Source organism: Lemur catta, chromosome 4, assembly GCF_020740605.2.
Source record: "Lemur catta isolate mLemCat1 chromosome 4, mLemCat1.pri, whole genome shotgun sequence".
NCBI classification, from domain to species: Eukaryota; Metazoa; Chordata; class Mammalia; order Primates; family Lemuridae; genus Lemur; species Lemur catta.
Window position 1 is genome coordinate 68145087 of NC_059131.1, and position 22540 is coordinate 68167626.

Genomic DNA, 22540 nt, shown 5'->3' on the forward strand with positions numbered 1-22540 from the left:
GAGAGATGTTTTATTTGTACAGCTCTGAAGAGAAAGTAACAGCTACATGGTGCAGGGTTAAGGAGTCCATCAGTCTTAGTTAACCAGGACAGTCCCAGATTCGGTTTGTTGTCCTAGAATAATTTTAATAGCAAATCTTCATTGTTAAATGTACCCATATTTGACAATAAATGATACTGGCACATATGTGTGGTGCGTGATTAACTTGGGTTTATCAATACATGTATTCTTTTAAAATAAGAATTCATTCCCTCTGGGATCAAAAAGTTCCACCATGCCTTTCATTCCTTCTCAAAGTCCCTTTAAAAATGGAAAATGCTGCAACTTTGATAAACGTTGACTTTGAAGGAAATTTTAATGTTCAACTACATGCCCAGCTTCTTCTTTTTTTTTTTTTTTTGAGACAGAGTCTCGCTGTGTTGCCCAGGCTAGAGTGAGTGCCGTGGTGTCAGCCTAGCTCACAGCAACCTCAAATTGCTGGGCTTAAGCGATCCTACTGCCTCAGCCTTCCAGGTAGCTGGGACTACAGGCATGTGCCACCATGCCCGGCTAATCTTTTTTTCTATATATATATTTTAGTTGGCCAGATAATTTCTTTCTATTTTTAGTAGAGATGGGGTCTCGCTCTTGCTGAGGCTGCTCTTGAACTCCTGACCTCGAGCAATCCACCCACCTCAGCCTCCCAGAGTGCTAGGATTACAGGCATGAGCCGCCTCACCCAGCCTATGCCCAGCTTCTTGATAAAATATTCAAGTCCCTGATTGTCTAGTTATAAGCCTGGTATAATTTTCCTTCTCAATTCGGTTCCAGGAGACAGAAAGCTCTGATACCAGTGAGAATTTCAGTTTTAAATCAGAAATCCACCTGCTGGCCCTTCAGCATTGGCAAATTCTGAGTATTTCACAGGCACTGGAAGCACAGGGGCTTCCCGTATTGTCCCGGCTCTGGATTTTTGTCTCCCTGCTATCTCCACACACTCAGTAAAATTCCTTCTTGCCATCTTCACTCCTGTATCTGAATCTTTTCTAAATTTTTGGTCATTTGGTCTATTTCAATAGTCCAGGGTGACACGGAAGATCAGTAAGTTTGGTGTGAAAAATCCTTTTTTCTAGTTAAAGAGAATTTGAGGAAAATATCCCCCTGAATGACCAAAGAGAGTCATCATTTGGGTATCATGTCCAATGTATGGTTTGCTGGTATTATGATTTCTTCCCTGGGCCCTCAGTATCCTCTCCACTCTGAAAACCTTTAGGACAATAACCAGCCGTCTTCCATTCAGGCTGTAAACATAAGCACATCCAGTAGCTGGATCAGCTCGGATATGGGGTCTGCAACAGGTGCCAAGGGGAAGGGACGCCGCTGTGAAAGCCGACCCTCACTGAACCAGGCAAGGTTGTTGTTTGGGACCAGAGTCCTGGGAGAGGCTTTCCTGGCTGTGCTGATGACAATGAATCTGAAGCCTCATCAGCCCCAACAGGCTAACTGTGAGGGCGAAATGTATCCAGACCTAGTCCCACAGAAGTGGCCAGAGACCCGGGAGATGTTTTTGGATAAGGAGGAACTTGTTTCTCTTGCTGGTTTTACAGGGATTGCCAGCACTGCTGCTGGGGACCCTGGACTGGACAGACACGTGTTCCTGGCTCCCCCTACTGGAGAGATGGTCAAAGTGCAGACAGAATCAGCTCATTGTCAAATTCAGAGGCTGCTATCTATACAGAAATCGAGGGCAAATACCTGTGTGCTCTGAAAAAGCTAAATGTCTTGTGAAAAGAAGACACTGGGAATGGTCGTCACTCTGAGTGGCCAGCAGGCAAGGGAAAAATTGTGCACACAAACCACACAAAACATACACACAAACACACCGCACAATCACACACAAACACGTTCTAATTCCAGCTGTGTAAACATTAGGGAATATTGATGAGGAGGAATTAAATTCAATTGACAAAAGTTCATGGGATATAGACTTTCAGCTTCCAGTTCTGCATGTGAGGAGCTTGCTAGTTACCTCTCCATCTCAGCAACAAGTAAAAGACTGGACAAACTGAAAAATCCACAACTGTTTTGAGACCCATAAGAGAAGTGATGCCACAGGGCAAACTGCTCCCTTAATTGGAGAGAGAGACAGGCTGATAGAACCAAAAGATGCCGGCGCAGAAACCTCCTGGGGAACCAGTAGAGCGGTAGGAAAACCTGAATTGTATTGAAGCATTGCTGGAAGCTGGGTGTGGACAAGTCTGAGAGTTAAAAACCCAGGGGAGCCAGTCAAGGGAGGCTTTCACACCTTTGTGAGTGTTACCAATAGAAGCACAACCAGATTTTCACAGTGAATATCAGAGGAAAGTCTCCTCATCCTTCCAGAGGGGATGGGGCAGAGGAACCATTCTGAAGTCAGTCAGAGCACTCTGTTCTTGACAAGGTCTGTGCTCTGGAGAAACTAGTTAACCAGAGTCTAACCTGCTGGTGTTCCATCATAGCCTAACTGAACTGGGGGGAAGAAAACAGCCAGGTCCAGCCGGGTCTAGCCTTCCACCTGCAAGAAGAGAAATACCAACTCCAGTCCACTATATCCATCCCGTCCCAACTAAGGGTGGAGAAAAACTGGGAAACGTGTGAAGTTTGTGGTGCAAAGGCACAGGCTCACTGGAACATTGAGGCCTAATCACAGGACTGTGGGAAGCTGCCCTCCCCACACCTCACCACTGCGTCACTATGGCCCTATTTACAGCAGTTCTCACCCAGTACAACAGGTCTACCCTCCACTGGGGTCCAGGTAGGGAACGGGTCTCTCTGTTTCTCTAATCTTGTCCAAAACCATGGGAGTTTGGGGGGAGAGCTCTGACCCCTGAGAGTGCTGACTCAGCCCCTATTCCATAGTGACATCTTTGATGCAGGCCCAGGAAAAGGTCAGTCATAGAGTCAAATCACCGCAACTCATTAAAAGACTGTATCGAGTTCCTGTTATTCTAGTACATGGAATCTCCTTTTAAAGAGTGGACTCATCACACTGGTGGCCCAAATAACACGACAAAAAGAAAAACAGTAGATATGAGAATGATTTTTCTATAACAATTCAGAAAAAATGTAAAGAATTATCCCTTGTTCCTTGTGCATTATCTCTTGCACACGTGAGATAAGCATGTTAGTATAATGACCATGTATAACAAGTACTGCCAGGATTTTCATATTCACTGCCTGAGCCATAAAATACTTTCCCCCTTTCGTCTTCCCTTAAACAAGGCTATTAGCTCTCTAGCATAAGAGACACAATTTTTTCCCCCTGGCAGTTCTTTTGACTTGAGTGCTCTTATGCACTTAATTCACTAGATCCAGGAAGAGACCATTTCTCTAACACTTGTTCCAAACATTCTTAAAGAGTTAACCTGGTAAGAGCAGATGCCAGACAATTCATGAACTAGCTCAACTCTATGCTGTTATTGAGAAAAACTCTGATGCTCAACACTAGTGGGGAGGGAGCTGTTTCGTTCTCTAGATTAGCTGAGGAGGAGCCAAGCGGGGGGCCATTCACCTCCCAGAGATTGACCTGGACACACACATCTCCACACTGTGAGATGTCCAATACTTTCTTAGAGGGGCAGGATCGTGTGCACTGTGTCCTCACCACAAATCTAGACTTTTACAGTTGGATCCTTCTTCCCACAGCTGAAGGCAATGTGGACTTAATCTCTACTGGGTTTTTTTCCAAACAAAGAAGACATTTTATGTCACTAGCAGAACTCCCCCCGCCACGCCCCCCCCAGCGAGTGGCTTTTTCCACACCACTGCACCCACCAGAGAATTTGCATACTGCCCCCTGGGGAAGATCTTCCCTTGCCAGTCTGAGATAAAAGCTGAGCTCTGACTTTGTCTTGACCCATCAGGACTTCTTGGTCCATCTTCTCAAAATGAAGTTCCCTGCTCAGCTCCTGGGGCTACTAATGCTCTGGGTCCCTGGGAAGGACAGAAGGAGATGAGGAAGGAGAATGGGGTAGGGGTGAGCTCTGGGGCCCCACTGCCTCCTATATGTGTTCTGTGCATGTGTTAGATGTGCACATCTTGTCCTCCAGGATGGGGCATGTGAATTTAGATCTGAGAGAGTGAGGAAGATTCCAGAAGGAGCAAGGACCTGTGCTCTGGGGAAGACTCAGACACAGAGACAGGGGGATAGTGTAGGAGAATTCTAGAGGCCTTTGTGTGCTTTGTAAACCTCAGTTCTTTTTGAAATGGGAAGTTTTGGGGGTATGAATCAAAATCACACACATGAAAAATGATTTAGCCAGAAATAAATAACAAAGGAAAACTATGTAAATTGCTCTTAACGTTTGTACATAACCTTGCCCTTCTCTCTCATTGTTCCAGGATCCAGAGGGGAGATTGTGATGACCCAGACTCCACTCTCCCTGCCGGTCACCCCTGGAGAGTCGGCCTCCATCTCCTGCAGGTCTAGTCAGAGCCTCCTGCATACCGATGGAAAGACCTATTTGAATTGGTACCTGCAGAAGCCAGGCCAGTCTCCACAGCTCCTGATCTATTTGGTTTCCAACCGGTTCTCTGGGGTCGCAGATAGGTTCATTGGCAGTGGGTCAGGGACAGATTTCACACTGAAATCAGCAGGGTGGAGGCTGAGGATGTCGGGGTTTATTACTGCTCGCAATGTCTTCAATGTCCTCCCACAGTGGTGCAGTCCCGAACACAAACCTCCCTGTTTAAAGTGGCCCAGCTGCCCACACATGTCATTTCTCTGGAGAATAGCGCAGCAGATTCCCTTAGTCCATGTAAGTGAAAGATGCAGGAGAAATCGGAGACATAGATTGCTGTCTGTCACGTGACTGCCTCTGCAACACCCCAAGCACCAGGTGTTGAGTTCCTGTCAGCTATAACAGCCTTGGCTTGGCAAAACCACCAACAGAATGGAAAGGGTTCAAACAACCGCATATGATAGAAGGCAAAGCTGACAAGAGCTCAGTCTAGTCCTCCCTGCTTGCATACATCCACCAATTAAATTCACTCAGTGTGACAGTCACATAACTGCTACTGATTTGTGACAATGCAAACCTACGCATTTTTGACTTTCTTTGATTTAGCAGTATATGCACCAGTATAATATTTGGTGATATTAAAACACCGTTTCTCTCCCCCACCCTCCCACATCCACTTTTTGTAGCCTCTGCAGTACTGGAGCACGTACAGTATTCTGTACTACTGTCCTCAGGGGAGTGGTAGAGAAAAATTATTCACATTCTTGACTTGTGGCTGTTAGATAGACTTGGTAAATCTCTTCAAAAACAAAAACCTATACCAAAAGATTTTGAAGAGTGTTATCACAGAGTATTGAAAAAAGAGAGAGAGAGTTTTCTCAATTCCCAGCTGGATTGTAAAAATAAAGAACCAAGTTTGGAAAAATTAGAGAGAAAAAAATGTATCCTGTATTCAACAGAATTTGGATCAATATGAAATAATATAAAACTAATTTTTTTCAGAGTGCAGTGTATGAATCTTAAGATGCTGAGCTAAGTGGGCCAGCAATTAGTCCTCCTCTGGGAGACTGAACAGACATGTGGCCACTTTCCCCAACTCCTTTCCCTGACTTGCTCCGAGATAGAACCGAGCATGCAGCCAAGCCACTTGTCTCTTCGAGCTCTCAGGACTCAACATTGGAGAGGCCTCTCATGGCAGCAAACGGCTTGGAAGAGTGTGCAGTCTGAACAAGGGTGCAGGTATTTGTCACAGATCTTCTCCCTGGTTTTATTCAGAGCAAACAGAAGATAAATTCTGGCTCCCAGCTACTCGCTGAGGAGAGAGAGAAGTAGACCACACATCTAGCAACAAACGTTTATTCTGAGATCTTGTACAAGGCAAGGATGCTAACTCTCCTCACTTTTGCTCAACAAAGTGCTGGAAGTTCTAGCAAAAATAAAATACATTCACATCAGAAAGGATGACAAAAAATCATCTCTCTTTGCAGATGATATGATCCTTGCGTAAAAAACCCTAAAGACTCCATCAAAAAACTGTTAGAAGCAATATATGAATTCAGCAAATTGCAGAATACAAAATCAACACACAAAAATCAGTTGGGTTTCTTTACATTAAGTACCTATCCAGAAAGAAATACAAGCGGGTGGAGAGTGTGATATGGTTACACATCCTGTAGATTTTGACCTATACACTTTATCGGCCCAAGCACCCCAAATCCACACTGATTTGGACAAGGTTAGAGACATTCAGTGGCCTATTCCCCACCTGGATCCCAGTGGAGTTTCTTTCTGATTAAATGTGAGAGTTTGTGCTTGCTTGAGGATTGACATCTATCCATGCAGCAGAAGTAGCTTCCTTTATTGCAGGCTGGCTGTAGTGAATTCCTTGGTCCAGGGGCACCTATGATGGAGGTTGGCCACCTTTTCTAAATTATTGCAATTGGTAACCAGCTATAGGATAAATTCATGGATAAATATCCTAGTTAACAGAAAGCTCAGGAAAAGCTCTGTGGATGTTTTTATCTTCTGATTCCATATATTCTCTCTAAACACTATGAGAAGCAGATATGTTTACATGCCTTTGTATTCTGAAATCTCAAGACCCCATTCTCTATTTGCCTAAACAAATGAACAGTAGTAAATAAAATGAAAGAAAATAAATTTTGAGCAACACGAAATTATACAGCTTAACAAAGAACTAGACTAGAGGTATGATAACTTGCTAGAAACTCCTTTGGCAGATCTTACTCCTCTTTCATATCCTTGCCCTAAAAAATTAGGAACCTCTTCAAACCATATACTGTTTGGTCTCTTATATTATGGTATCCGAGGAGGCCTAGCTGAAATTTGAAATTGATTGTAAGAATTAAATATTCTATATGAGGAAAAATGATTGCCTCAAAATTGTCCATTCAAGACAAAGTAAGGGGCAGAGGCTGTTGACTATATGGAGACATAACTAACACATGTTTGGTTGCTAACAATGTTTGGCTTAATGCTAAAATTTCAAGGTTCAGTAAAATAGTTTGCTTTGTATTTAAATACCCTCAGATGTCACATACATCCGGTTGATTGATGGTGTTCTTGAGTTCAACTATGTATTTACTGCTTTTCTGTCATCTGGATCTGCTTATTTCTGACATGAGGGCATTGAACTCTACAAGTATAAGAGTGGATTTATCTAATCCTTGCAGTTCTCAGGTTTGGCTCACATGTTTTGGTGCTCTGCTTTTAGGCACATAAACGTTGAAGATTGTTGTATCTTCTTAGAGAACTGAACATCTTTATTACTATGTAATGTCCCTTTTTTCCCTGATAAATTTCCTTGCTCTGAAGTCTGCTCCATCTTAAATTACTATACCTACCTATGCTTTCTTTTATTTAGTGTTAACCATGGCATCTCTGTCTATATATTTACATTTAACCCACATGTGTCTTATATTTAGTGTAGGGTTTTTTACACATGACATATAGTTGGGTCTTGTTTTTTGATCCACTCTGAGAATCTATCTCTTTCAGTTGCTGCATTTACATCATTGACATTCAAAGTAATTTTTGATATAGGTGTATGGTGTGTTAATATCTTGTTACTGTTTTCTATTTGTTGCCCCTCTTCTTTGTTTCTGTTTTGGTCTTCCACTCTTTACGTCTCTTTTGTGGTTTTAAATTGAGCCTTTTATATGATTTCATTTTCTTTTCTTAGCCTCTCTCTCTCTCTCTCTCACACACACACACACACACACACACACACACATGCACACACACACACTGTTTTTCTTTTACTTTTTTATTTTTATTTTTTTAGAGTTTTCAGTGTACATTTATGACTAATCCAAGCCCATTTTCAAATAACACTATACCACTTCATAGTTAGTGTACTTTGTAATAAAAAAATCCTAATAAGAATGAATTTAAAAAGACTTTTGGGACACTGGAAATTAGATTTTTAAAATATCTCTGTATTGGAATTAAAAGATTCTTTATTTGAAGCATGTGAAGTAACTTATATAAAATGAGCCTCGATGAACTGTTTTCAAACTTATCCTTCTGCTAATGGGCACAGGCCATAAAGGTTGTACTTCTACTTGTCAAATCAGCATGGAAAAATATGGAATTGAAGCTAAGCAAAATTAATTTAGAAGAACCATCATTTTCTCTCAATAAAATGCCTTATATCAGAGTGATGCTTTCCACTAGTGGATTAAAGAACACATTGAGCTACTAGATTCTCTTCTGAGATCTGCAAACTTTCTTGTAAATAAATCAGGACACAGAGCCCGTCAGGCAGATAGAGGAAGTGTGCAAGTCCAGGGCTGTGTGGGGAGGAAGCAGCAGACGCTTCAGACACCCACAGACAGGCAGCCCTAGAGGTTTGTGTTCGGGGCCGAAGCACTGTGGGAGGAGTGTTATAACTCTGCCCACAGTAGTAAACTGCCACATCTTCAGCCTGGAGGCTGCTGATGGTGAGAGTGAAGTCTGTCCCAGACCCACTGCCACTGAACCGGTCAGGGACCCCAGATGCCCGGGTGGATGCCTGGTAGATGAGCAGTTTAGGTGCCTGTCCTGGTTTCTGCTGGTACCAGGTTAAGTAGTTTTTATTGTTGGAGCTGTACAAAACACTCTGGCTGGACTTGCAGTTGATGGAGACCCTCTCTCCTGCAGCCGCAGCCAGGGAACCAGGAGACTGAGTCATCACAATGTCCCCACAGGCACCTGCAATTAGGAATGAAAAGTGACAATAAATTGCATCACTTACATATTAAAATATATATAAAAGATGTGTTTTTTATAAGTCATAACCAAACTTTTTAGATGAAATATTCTTTCACTGTATGTATTAAAAATCATTTTTCCAATTTTATAAAGACATTACTCCTGTAAACCTCTTACCTGAGACCCAGAGTACCAGGAAGGCCAGGAGTTGGGGCTGTGGCTCCATCCTGCTGCCACTCACCTGTCTCATGCACTCAGGCCCCCTCTCCAGGGAACCCCATTAATAGAGCTCTGAGCAGCCAGCCACGTGGCTGAGGAGCCTATGCAAAGCATCCGAGAGTATGAGAGCAAAGTGCCTGTGCAGTGAGTTGTGAAGACAAAGGACAGAGGGGAGAAAAATATCCTTACCCCAGAAGTGTGACTGTGTGACCACAAAGGCCCAGGAATCAACTTAAGATTACGATTTTCAAAGTTTAACAGTAGCTACAAAGGTAAATATTTCTATGTCAACTTTACTCTTTCAAATCTGCTGCAGTCAACTCAAAAACATGAATAAATTTTGATATTGAATACAGGTGTTTGTGAGCATATAATTTTAAAATGTAATTGAAACATAAATATGGTGGTAAGACATAAAATGCATTGCTGTCACTGCATAAAACTATGATGCACGGAACAAAGTTGTATCTCTATCTCAGACTCTCTTCTGAATTTTAAACACATATTTGAAGTTCCTATTATTACAAAGACACCTCAGTACATCCAATCCAGACCTCTGATATTACCTTCATCAGAAACACTAACTCAGCAACTGAGTCGCCGGTACATATGAACCCCCTTGTCACTGCTATTTAGTTCAACCAATTTCTCCTGTAATATCTCAAGTCCTCCCATATCTGAGACAAGCCTAAGGTGTCACAGCTCCTCCTGGGGGTAGCAGGCAAAACAGCTTCAGCTGCCAAGATCTGATAGAGCAGTTATTTATTCATACACACAATCAAAAATATTACAGAATTATACATATAATAGTATCTAGGCATAGGGCCACAAATTATGAGCAAATCAAGCAAAACTCTGATCTCATAGAGCATTTATTTGCAGAAGGGGCAGAAGGAGAGAGATAATAAACAGAGAAATAATATTTGTGCTGTCTCTCCTACCCTGCTCCCTGCGAGATTCCTCAAATGCCCCTAATGTTCTCAACCAACCCCCTATCGGTGGTTTCCAGAAGGTAATCCATTTCACATTTGCCTCACCCCACACACTCCTTTTGTCTGCTCTTGCACAGAGTCACGTTTACATGCACATAATTCTTAATTGTACTCACTTAACAATTTGACTTCCTACTCCCTAACATTGATGGTTTTCCTGCTTCAATGTAGCAGAACCCCTTCTCATCATGACAGAACGCTCAGAAATCTCAGACAGGCATGAATGACAATCTGAGACAGTAGGTGGTGCTTGTGAGTAAGAATCAGCCACACTCTATTTGATTGAGTCAGTAGATGGTGCAATGGGCTGTACAAATTGTTCTTCCTGCTACTAGTTGGTGCTTGCAGGAAAAAGCCAGCTGCAGTGTTATTCTTTGGGGGCTACAACTGGCTCTAGCACCTCAGTAGAAACACTCAGAGCCATTGAGAGGGGCCCTGCTCTCTACCACAGCACAGGTGGGTGGAGGATTGAGGTTGGGCAGGTTGGTCTAGCCTGTCTTCAGACTCTGTAGAGTTAGGCCCTAGAACCGTCTCTGCAAGGAGCAAAAGTCAGCTCCAGGACACAGGGGAAATCCAATGGGAAGCAGCTGAAATTGCCCCACCAAACCTGAAAGTGTGCTCATGGGGAAGGGGCCATCTGGGATTCACAGACTGGCTGTGGGGAGTGCGTTTTGCTCTTCTCCGTCCTCCCCTGCCCTGCAGGTTTCCTTCCAACATCTAGTTTCAAAGGGGTGCTTGAACTTGCTGAGCTCACCAGCAATGATGCCACACATTGGGAACTTCCGTCCTTAAGGTCCTACTCCAGCCTGAAAATGTGGCTTTCCTGTAGGGCGAATGGGTATTCCACCAGTTTGCTGTGGTTTGGACCCACGCTGCACTCTCCTGTCAGTTCTGCCCACGTGGGCTCCCTTGACTCCCAAGTTTAGTTCTCAAATCTTCCCTCTGTGCTCCTAAAACAACCCGATCAAGTCCTGGGGATACAAGATTTAGCGTGCATGCCTGTCCTGCCAGTGTGTATCTCTGGGGAGTGTTGGTGGGTAGAGAACTCCCAGACCAAGCACCCCTAGGTCCACTGCAGGTCCACAAAGGATAAACTTTGGGCCCCACCCTCTGTGGAAACCTCAGACTTCTGGGTGTATCAACAGAGGGGATTCTTTTGAAATTCTCAGCTCAATCAACTCTTTTAGCTGCAGTGGGCATGGGAGGGGTAGGGGAGAAAAATAATCAGAATGAAGAAGAGCCAGCATTCCTGCCCTTCTGGTCTCTCTCCCTGGAAGGAAGCCCACACGGAGTGTCCAAGCTCTGGGATCACACAAATTCTCCAGGACCCCTGGGCGGGAGTTGGAAACTGTCTGTGTGGGAACAGGTGATATGAAAACTGAAGGGCTGGATCTCCCTGGGGCAGACAAAGGGACGCTATGGGTGGAGAAGCAGTATGGTACCCATTTTCTTGGCTCAAGGACCATGACTACAGGGAGTGATTTCAAAGGAGCTAGAATCCTGAAGCTTTATTTTCAAGAAGCTCTCAATACAGTGGTTGCAGTAGCCCTTGGGCTCATGAGGGTGGAAAAGCACCCAACCAGCTCAGAGGCCCAGTGAATATAGGAAGTGTGAGGGAAGGAGAAATGAAACGCCCCACCTACCCTCCTCCCTGGGCTCCAAGCTTCTCTAGGGTTGTTCTCTGACAGTATCTTTTTTCTTCCTGTTCTTCTCTACAACTTTTTCCCATGAAATTTCTGGAAGTCTCTGGCACCTTTCTCCCCAAACTACATCTGAGCTTTGCCCATTCCCCTCTCTTCTTTATCTGAAAACCTTCCCTCACTCTGGGACAATCTGCCAGCCGATATCTCTAGTCAGCCATCTTCCTCCTCCTTCCTATTTACTTTCTTCATATTTTAGTTCTTTAGGTTTAAATTGCTCCTTATTCTATAGTTTGGTAATGTGGGAGCTGAGGTTATTGATTTTAAGCCTTTAGTTTTCACACGTGTGTTTTTATGTATACATCCATGTACATACACATGTCCTAGAGTATTAGTCAGGGTTTTCTGGAGAAACAGCACCAATAGGAAATATCTAGATATAGATCGATACATCAATAGATAGATAAATAGATCAAGCATAATAGGCAATTTATTATGGAGATTAGCTCACACAATTATGGAGGATGAAAAGTTCCATGATATGCCATCAGCAAGATGGAAAGGAAATGGTATAATTCAGTTCAAATCCGAAGGCCTGAGAACCAGGCAGGCTAATGGTGTAAGTCCCAGTCTGATCTTCTTTACTCAATCTAGTGATCCAAAGTCTAACCTCTTACAGAAATCCTCACATAGACACATCCCAGTATAATCTCTTACGAGCTATCTTACCAACCATCCTTTAGCCCAATCAAATTGGCACATAAAATTATCTATCACACAAAGTGAGTAGAACACTTTCTAGTGAACTGAGGCTCACTTGACTTTTTGATCTCTCAAATTGCTTGCAACATTTGCACTTAGACAGAAGTTCTAACTTGAACCAAGAAGAAAACTGGAGAAAGAGCAAAAAGCTCCACAGGGCAATCTCTAGCACATAGCCAGTTTCTGACCTGAGACATTTGCTGAGGTCTTAGCAGGCAGGGTAGAGTGTCTGGCCAAAAAGTCAAAAATCTCCTAAATACTGATGATGGTACTTTATTTTCTTTTCCAATTCTGCACAGTCCATCCTTAATATATGTCTGAATCATGGACATTGGTCTTCATTTTCCCTGTTTATTAAGACCATGCTGGGCTTTCTGGTTACAATGTCAGTATATGTCACATCTGCCCTCAAGTCAACCATGTGGTCTCTGCTGAGCACCTCTTGGGACAGAATGAGTTTGGGAAGTTCTCCGCTGCTGTGTTGGGTTGACTGGGACTGAGTGACATGACCTCAGGGTCTCCTTGCACTGGAACTTCTCTAAACCTGGGGTGATTACAGACATGAACAAAGCCCTGCTTGCTGTACTGCCTTTTAATAATACTTGCAGTAGTGCAGTAGGAAGCAGACAGAGGTACCTTTAACTCTGATTATTCACAAAAACAAACACATGTGGGCTTATTTCTGGGCTCATATCATCAACTCACTGCCCTGCTACTATATCCTACCCCTCCATTTAGAAGCAAAAGAGCAGATTAATTGTCTAATAGCGGATGTCTACTATATTCTCTTCATGTACCCATTTCTGCAGTCTGTCTACAGCATTAAAATTCTTATCTTTAGGGAAAGAAAGCAAAATCTCACATCATTCTGTATTCATCTAGTTGTATAAGGATAAATTCTATGCTCTGTGTCTTCTAGTTTATGGTTTTATTTTTAAATCCCAACTCCTAGAAATTCAAGAACTCACCTTTTGTTTCAGCAGAAGGTAATCTAAGCAAATCAAAGACTCTTAACATGAGGCCTTCTATCTGCTCCAAATTTATAAAAGTCTGTGTGGATGCTCAAAACCCAAGATTTGTATTACTTCTTCTCAGCTAACTGCCCTGAAGACAGCTTGTGTAGAATGCTATCTTGAACATGCTGATGGAGTGAAAAGATACATAGTAAAAAGGAGAAGTAGAAAGTTGAGAGAGCGGGAAATACCAGTTTTTGAATATTAACAAGTATTATCCTATTAAGAATATACAAAATACTGCTAAACCGCAACAGGTATTCCATTTTTATTGCCATGAATCTTCTCCAGTTTTCTGCCTTTTCTACCAAATAAATTTAAATGCTGAATGTACACAGGTAGGGAGAATTAGGGTGGGATTTCATTCACTTCTCTCTTCCCTCATCTCTGGTTTCTCATGGACACTTCACCCCCTGCGCTGTCCTGCTGTTTATGCCAAGGCTGTCGCAGCTGACAGGCCATAAACAGGTGATACCTGAGGCACATCTGAAGCACGCATGCTCCGGAGCCTTCAGCAGCAAACTATTCCCCTGAGTCCTCTCATAACTTCCTGCTGCACAGACGCAGAGAATCTGCCTGCCTGTTTCCAAGACAAGCAGAACATTTGAGCAGCTGGGCCACTCTGCGAGGGAAGTTTGTGTTCGGGGCTGAACCACTGTGGGAGGAAGTTGTAGATCTTGCATGCAGTAATAAACCCCAACATCCTCAGCCTCCACCCTGCTGATTTTCAGCGTGAAATCTGTCCCTGACCCACTGCCAATGAACCTATCTGGGACCCCAGAGAACCGGTTGGAAACCAAATAGATCAGGAGCTGTGGAGACTGCCCTGGCTTCTGCAGGTACCAATTCAAATAGGTCTTTCCATCGGTATGCAGGAGGCTCTGACTAGACCTGCAGGAGATGGATGCCGGCTCCCCAGGGGTGACCGGCAGGGAGAGTGGAGTCTGGGTCATCACAATCTCCCCTCTGGATCCTGGAACAATGAGAGAGAAGGGCAAGGTTATGTACAAACATTAAGAGCAATTTACATAATTTCCTTTTGTTATTTATTTCTGGCCAAATCGTTTTTCATGTGTGTGATTTTGATTCATACCCCAAAAACTTCCCATTTCAAAAAGAACTGAGGTTTACAAAGCACACAAAGGCCTCTAGAATTCTTCCACACTATCCCCCTGTCTCTGTGTCTGAGTCTTCACCAGAGCACAGGTCCTTGCTCCTTCTGGAATCTTCCTCACTCTCTCAGATCTAAACTCACACGCCCCATCCTGGAGGACAAGATGTGCACATCTAACACATGCACAGAACACACATAAGAGACAGTGGGGCCCCAGAAACTTTCCCCCACCCCATTCTCCTTTCTCATCTCCTTCTGTCCTTACCAGGGACCCAGAGCATCAGCAGCCCCAGGAGCTGAGCAGGGAGCCTCATTTTGAGAAGTTGGACTGTGGAGTCCTGATTGGTCAAGGTAATGTCAGCACTGAGCTTTTATCTCAGACTTGTAGGGGAAGGGCCTCCCTAGGGGACAGTATGCAAATGCCCTGGTGGGTGCAGTGGAGAGAAAAGAACCAATGGTAGGGGGGTGGGCTTCTCTTGTGAGAACAAAGTGACAGAAAGTGTATTCTGTGTTAGGAGGGAAAGTAATAGAGAAAAACTCTATTTTGTCTATGTGGGATAAAATTAAGTGTTTCCTTCTGTCTTTTGTTTACAGATTTCTTATTTCTTGGCACTATCCTGGATACATTTTAAACCCTTATTTGATAAGGTTGCATCTCCATAAATATTTGATGATTATTAGTTCTTTGTTCATATTTGTTTAAAAGAATCTAGATTTGGCCTTTTTATTTATTTTTTAATTGAGATAGAACACAGAGTAAAGGGCAGAAATGTTAAATGTGGAACTGAATAAAGCTTTACATATATTCTCCAATCAGATTAAACTGTAGAATATTTCAAGTTCTCCAGATTCTTCCCTCATGCACCTTCCCCATCCCAACCATGGTGATTGGTATTCTGACATCTGTCACAACAGTTTGGTTTACTCTGGACTAGACCCTGGTATAAAGTGAAGTTTCTAGCTTCGTTTTTTTGTTTGTTTGTTTGTTTGTTGGTTTACTATTTTTAAGGCCTTCATTCCTTCCTGTGGATTCAAGTTACTGTCTTTCCATCTGCTGTCATTTACTGTGATTCTGGAGAATGTCGTCTTGAATTTCTTGTACAGCATGTCTGCAAATATTAATTTTTCTTCATTTTTACTTATCAAGGAATGTTATTACTTTGCTTCTATCTTTGAAGTATATTTTCACTGGATATTGAATCTTTGGTTGAGTTTTTATTCTCAGCATTTAAATATGTCATTCCACTGTCTTTTAGCCTTCATTGGTTGTGGTGAAAAGGTAGCCAATAGCTTTATCATTGTTTCCCTGTGGATAGTGAGCCATTTTTTATTTGATGCATTTGAGATTTTCCCTTTGTCTTTGATTCACCATTTTAACTATAATGTGCACAGTTATGAATATCATTTAGTTTATCCTGAATAAGTTCCACTGAATTATTTGATCTATAGATTATTTGGTTTCATTACTTCTTAAAATATTTTGCCATTATTTCTCCAAATGGTTTTCGGGCCACTTTCTCTCTTTATTCTCCTTTGTGACTTTCATTATGCATTTGTTGGTATTTTTCAATTGACTTATAAATCTCTGAGGTTGCCTTCATTTTTTAAGCTTTTTCTTTCTTTCTTTATATTAGAGCATTTCTAGTGACCTGCCTCCAAGTTCACTAATTCTCCTGCCACTGTAAACTCCTGTTGACTTAGCTAGTCAATCGTGCTTTTGTACTTTTCAGCTCTAGAGTTTCCATTTGGTCCTTTTCCAAAGTTTCTGTTTCTCAGTTGGCAGGCCCTATTTGTTCACTCATTGTCTTTACATTTTCCTTTTTCAGTTATGGATCCTAGTTTTAGAAAATTACTTGAACTACTTATGTAACTGATTTAAGGTCTTTGATAAATCTGATATTTAGGAACAATCATAGCTTCCACTATTTTTTTCCTCAATAGTGATGATGCTTTACTGTTTCCTTACAGGAATTTTTATAGGAAGCTAAATATTTTAGATAATACATTCTTGCACGTCTCTCAAATAATACAGAATTCTGGATTCCATTTTGTTTTTAAGCATTGTTGAATTTGTTTTTAGTGACTTGTCTGGACTTATACTGGAGAATCTATCTCTAACTTGCTGTTTGGACACTGAAATCTCTGCTCCTTTGTAATTTTAATTCTTAATATTTAGCTAAAAGTTGCCCCTGGATCTGGATAGCTTAGTAGTTGCCAGTGACTTGGGCACTAGTTTTGCTCAAACACCTCAAGCTCAGTAATCTACCAATACCTGTGCACACAAAGTACGGCAGTTCTGACCTTCCTGTGTTTGTATTTTTCACTGGGTCCTCTTGAGTCTCCCTGTCACTCATATCTGTAGTTCTAAGTCAGCAGGAATATGTGGAGAGATTATCTCAGCAATTCTCTGGCTCTATCACTTCCAAGAATCCTCTATTAAGTTTCAGCTGGTCTACCAGCTGCTCCAACCAAGGCTGTCACCTTGGACTAGCAAAGCTGTGGGCTTTTCTGTTCCTTTCCTGCATAATTCAGCACATTTAGCTGGAAACACTGGAGTTTCATGTCTACCTCCACTGGTAACAAACTGCCAATTTTTGCTGCCATTTTATGTTGGTAAAACTCCAGTTCTGTAGTTCTTTGTGACTGAGCTGGGAAGGAAAGGTGCAGTTCCAGGCAAAAGACTACAGACTTTTCGTGTTCTTGCTTAAAGCTCTAGGAGTTTTTTGAGAATGCTGACATGCCTTGTTTTGCTGTGCTTTCACTTCGTTGCACTTTGCAGATACTGTGTTTTTCACAAATGGAAGTTCTGTGGCAACCATGTTTCAAGCAAGTCCATCAGCACCATTTTTTCAACAGCATATGCTCACTTCATGTCTTTGTGTCAGCATTTTTTAGCAATAATATTTTAATTAAGCTATGTACTTTTTTTGGACATAATGTTAAAGAACACTGAATAGACTAAAGAGTAGTGTAAATATAACTTTTGTATGCACTGGGAAACCAAAAAAACTGTGGGACTCACTTTATTATGATAGTCACTTAATTTATTGTGATGGCTGGAACCAAGCCCACAGTCTCTGTGAGGTATGCCTACAACCACTCCTCAGTTTGTTTTATTCCTTCAGCAAATTCCAGAGCAGCCACAGAACAGGGGTCTGGAGCGTGAGTACACTTGGTGTGGCAGAGGCTCTGGGTCCCAGGCACAGGCCAGCCTGCAGCAGAGACAATTCAGGTGTCTGAGTTGCCAGGGCGAGATAAGGCCACAGAGCTGGGTCTGGGGTGTGCAGAGCGGGCAGGGTGCTGCAGGGCTGGGAAGCAGCCCCCATCCCGGGCAGCACATTGACTCCTTCTTGGAGGTGAGGGTGGGAGGAAAGGTGCGAGTGGCTCTTTCTCTGGGGTGTGAGTGACTATGGCTATAGGTCACCTCAGTGGTGAAAGCTGCCACTATGCTCTGTGGAGCAAGCCATTGTGACTGTCAACAGTGAATCCTAAGGGGACCTCCCCTGGGACAGCTACAGGGGAGGCTGCCTTGGGGGCTGTTGGGGCTGTCAGCAGGGGTCCCCCTACAGAGCAGGCCACTGGGGGCTGCAGTGGTGCCACCGCCTGGCTGATACCAGCGCTCTCTGCCCTTCTTTGTTGCTAGATGTCTCTGGAATCTCAGGTGTGCTGATCTCCCAGTGGCCCTTTCTGTGTGATTATTCTCAGCGTCTCACTCCACTGTGTCCCTGCACACTCTTAGGTGGACTCCTGAGCCCTTGCAGGGCTATTTACCTGGGAGGGAAGGAGGAAAGTGAGACAGGGAAGAGGAGACGGACAGTGAAAGGCTCCTCAGCAAACAGCTACCACTGAGGACACTGGAGCTCAAGCCCACGTGGAAATATGGGGAAAATGCCTGGGTCATTCCACCTTCACGGTGGGGGGCCGGGGCGTGTGTCCGCCTCCCCTGTCGTCACCCACTGAGGGATGTCCTAGCAGATGCTCGTCCCAGGCTCTGTGGTCTGCAAAGTGTGCAGGCAGAGCTGCCTCCCCAGCTTCAGAGAGAGGTTGGTGAGGGGCAGATGTGGCCATGGGGAGTCATCAGAAGTGCAGGGATGGGGAAAGGGCAGGAGTCTACTCAGAAAATATGAGGATTTTAAATCTGAAGCCCCCACACTGCTACATCGCTAGGGATCTTGGCTGGTCCGTTGCAAGCAGGTACCCTAGAAAACCAGGTGGCTGTTTTGCGCACAGGCTGCACCACCGTGGCTTGGCCAACCATAGTCATGCATGCAGTAATACTCCCCGGAGTCCCCAGGCTCCAGGGCACTGATACTGAAGACATAGCTGGCTCCACTTCCCCTGCTGCTGTACCGATCTGGGACTCCTGGGGCCAAGGTTGTGACATGAGATATAAGGGGTTCAAGTCTCTGTCCAAGTTTAATCCGAATCCAAGATATTTCTCCATGCACATCCGCACTGGCCTGGCAGGAGATGGAGACTGTCTCTCCTGGATGTGCCGACAGGGAGGCTGGCATCTGGGTCAGGACAATGTCCCCGTTCACTGTTAAAGAGAAAAAGAGGAAAGTGGCATTTATGGTGCATGGCAGGGACATGCACAGAACGAGAGCCACCCTAACTTAGGAGAGGGGCTCACTGACCTCTGATCTTTCCCCAGGGCCACCCCTCACCTGCTCTCCAGAAAGCCAGGCTCCAGAGGAGCCGAACCAGGGCACCCAGGAACATGCTGCTGGGGAGTGTTCAGAGCCTGGTAGTGCAGGAGTCGTTGGACCTTTATGGAGACTTGGCTTGTGGGGGAGGCATGAGGCGGGCACATGCAAAAAAGAGCCACCAAAGGAAGGATGCACTAGTCCCATGGGGTTGTCGGGAGTTTGCCATGAGATGGGAACCAGTACCCTTCTGAAGAAATCAGCAATATTTGGAGAAAACTTATTTTTTTTTTTATCTTTGGACAACAACCAGGAGGAAAATAATGTCCCTGCCTAAAAGGATAGGCAAAAAACAGATCTCTTGAGACTCTTCACTTCATAGCAAGCCTAGAATCAGACATTAGACTTCAACAACTGCAGACTCAATTGACTATCAGGAAGCGGGGAGCCCTGGAAGTTTAGAGGGCTGTTAGGGCAATTGGACATACTTCTTCAATAACCCCAGCCCTAACGTGTTATTTTTTCCATCTTCCTTCAGAACGTAGACCCTAGTGTCTTGCTTTCCTTCACCCACAATGCTTGATCCAACCTCCACCAAGGTGCCTGATAGCCACTGCTCTGGGGCCACATGGAGCCCTCACTAAAGAGGAGTCGCAACTTTTATGGCACACAGGGGTGGCCAGTGATGAAATGGGCTTCCCATCCGAGAATCCAGCTCAGGTCCCCTGGCTCACTGATTACTGGTCCCCACTCTCGGCTCCTCACAGCCTTTCCCAGGACTCACTCTGGCCCCTTCCATGCTGTGAATGCAGAACTGCCTCTGCTACCCTGCCCGGAATCCAGCACTAACTGCTTGCAAGATTTTCTCTGAAAACCCTCCAAATGCAACCTCTGACAGGAACCTGGCAGGAGCATCTTCCCATCAAAAACAACTAACAGGGAGAAATCTGCAAACCCCATTTTGGTGGTGAGGAGGTGCTATCCCCAGATATTATGTTTTCTCCCATTTTTTTTGTATTTGTTCAAGGATGCTTCTATTTTCATGATCTTGGAGGAGGGAGGAATTAAGAAGAACAAGGGGCTGTTTTGTGCTTAAGATGTAAAAAGAGAAACGGAGACTAGAAGAGAGTAGCATTTATAAACTCTTCGACAAGGTCTGGGTTTCTCTAGCCACAGACATGGCATGACCAAGATGCTGGGGATGGCGGGGCGGTGGGGGACAGGGCTTCTTATGGTTCCTGCCCTTCGTGCCTCACTCCAGCTGGAGCCAGAGAGGGATGGTCAGCAAATGTCCTGGGTCTTTACTCAGCCAGACTTTGTTCCAATTAGAAAGAAAAGGAGCACATGTTAAATAAATGAATATAAAATTATATTGCATATATAAGTAACTTAATACATAATAGTTTAGGTATACATTATACTCATGTATTTATAAACACTATATATCTATATTATAAATAAATATAATATGTAAATTTAATTGTTGGCACAGGATATGATTTAAAATGTTTAGCTTGGGATTAAGTTTCTGCTTTATTGCTTCCTAACTGCATGGCTTTGGGTAAGTTAATTACACATTATTCAATTCATTTTCTCACCTACAAAGTAAGAAAGAGTACTGCTAACCTCTGTATCACAGAATTGTTGTGAGGATTAAATGGGGTAATGTGCAAAATAAATAAATCAATTATACATATGTATGTGTTGTTTAAATTTTACATATCAAGTATATATAACGTAGATATAAAGTATATTGATAAATCTGTATATACTATGTATGTATATTACAAACAAATCTAGTAGGATTTTTGTATGTAAATAGATATAACTTTAATATCTGATATAAATACGATTTTAAATATGATAAAGCAAGAACATTTACAGTCAGTAATGGCCCCCACGGCCCTTTCCCACTGTAGAACCAAAGGGTCAGGAAGCTCGGGACCCCCTCTGTGACCCTGCTGGGCCAAGCAGGGACCTGTCCACTGCCGAGGACACTGAGTGCCTGGAAGGAGTTTGGGAAGCTCAGAGCAAGAGGTGCTGGGGACACGGGCAGTGGGTCTGGGCCTGAGTGGAGGCACGTTTTGTCCACAGAGCTTGGCATGGGCAGGTCCTCCCTGGGTGGCTCCATCAGACAGAGCAGCACATGAAGCTCAGTGGCTATTTAGTCACAGAATGAGACACTCCAGGGCCATGTGGGGTCTCCCTGCCCAGCTGTCACGGCTCACCTGGCTGCTGGGACCCTGCGCACATCTCCCTGTGCACAAGCTTCTGCGTATTTGCCATCTTACTTTCTGGGCTCCAATAATCACAACTTGCCCTCAGTGGTCCTTCCACTAGTATTCATGGAGTGGAGTCAAAGTGAGGGGCTCTAAATGGGGCCAGTATGTGAGAGAAACAAGGGTGGTTGCCCTGAAGACGGGACAGTTCTGCATGAGGCAAAGATGAGTTCAGGCGGTGGGAGAAACACCCTGTTGCCTCCTTGCAGTGATGGTGACAAGATGTCCTGGAGGTGTCCAGAGAGGAGGTGGAAGAGGTGAGAGGAGAGAGGTGGCACAATTTCAGAGCTGTCCCCAGACTGCTCCCCAGAGAAGGCTGCAGACTCTCAGCAGCCCCAGGCAGAGCTGCAGCTTGGGGAGGTTTGTGCTGAGAGGTGACAGGAAGTGGGAGAAGATGCCCCTGAAGGCAGCTCAGCTGCCGATGGCCAGAGTGATATCTGTCTTGGCCCCTGACCCAGGAAGGCATCATGTCCAGCGGGCACCTGAGGCAGCTGAAGCTCAGAGTTGGGCCTGGGTTCTGCTGGTGCCAGGCTAGGATGCTGTCAACACTCTGGCCAGCCCTGCAGGGAACAGTGACCCCTTTTCTGGCTCATAGGGAGGGGCTGGAGACAGAGTCCACACAACCTCCCCACTGGCATGTACATGGGGAACAAATATGAACATCTCCAAATATTAATACAAGCAAGTAGCTCATTCAGTTTGATGCAGTTCTGGTCAGAAAGCAAAACAGGCCAACAGCTAGCTCCACCTTCAAGGGAACGTTCATGTTTAATGCAGACAAACTGAGGATGAGCCTGAGTCCTCCTTCGTCACCACAAGTCAGAAAAGCAGGAGGAAGAGGAGCAAAGCTGGGTCCCCATGTCCACCAGGGGACCCACCTGAGGCTGGTCCTGCTCAGGGAGGGTCAGGATGGTGGATTAGTCTGCTCGCTCTGCCACTCCAAAGTGCCCCAGGGTGGGGCCTAAACCACAGCAATTTATTTTTGCACAGTTTTGGAGGCTGGGATGCCCAAGATCAAGATCCAGCAGGGTCTCTTTCTGATGAGGACCCTCATCCTGGTTTGCACAGGGCCGTTCTCCAGTCGTGCCCTCACTTGCCCTTTCCTCAGAGGGGGTGGGCAGATCTCTCTGGTGTCTCCTCTAGTTAGGACGCTGATCCTTTTGCTTCAGTGTCCCCACCCTTATG

At 44.3% G+C, this 22540-nt stretch overlaps 1 gene segment (V, D, J or C); it reads right to left on the reverse strand.

Moving 5' to 3' along the window:
* LOC123637158 overlaps window positions 1–14780 on the reverse strand; it is a 54914-nt gene extending 40134 nt beyond the window's left edge. Inside the window, 2 exon segments of the V gene segment in view lie at window positions 13980–14289; window positions 14696–14780. Coding sequence covers window positions 13980–14289; window positions 14696–14744 — 359 coding nt within the window.
* Between the last annotated feature and the right edge of the window lie 7760 nt (window positions 14781–22540).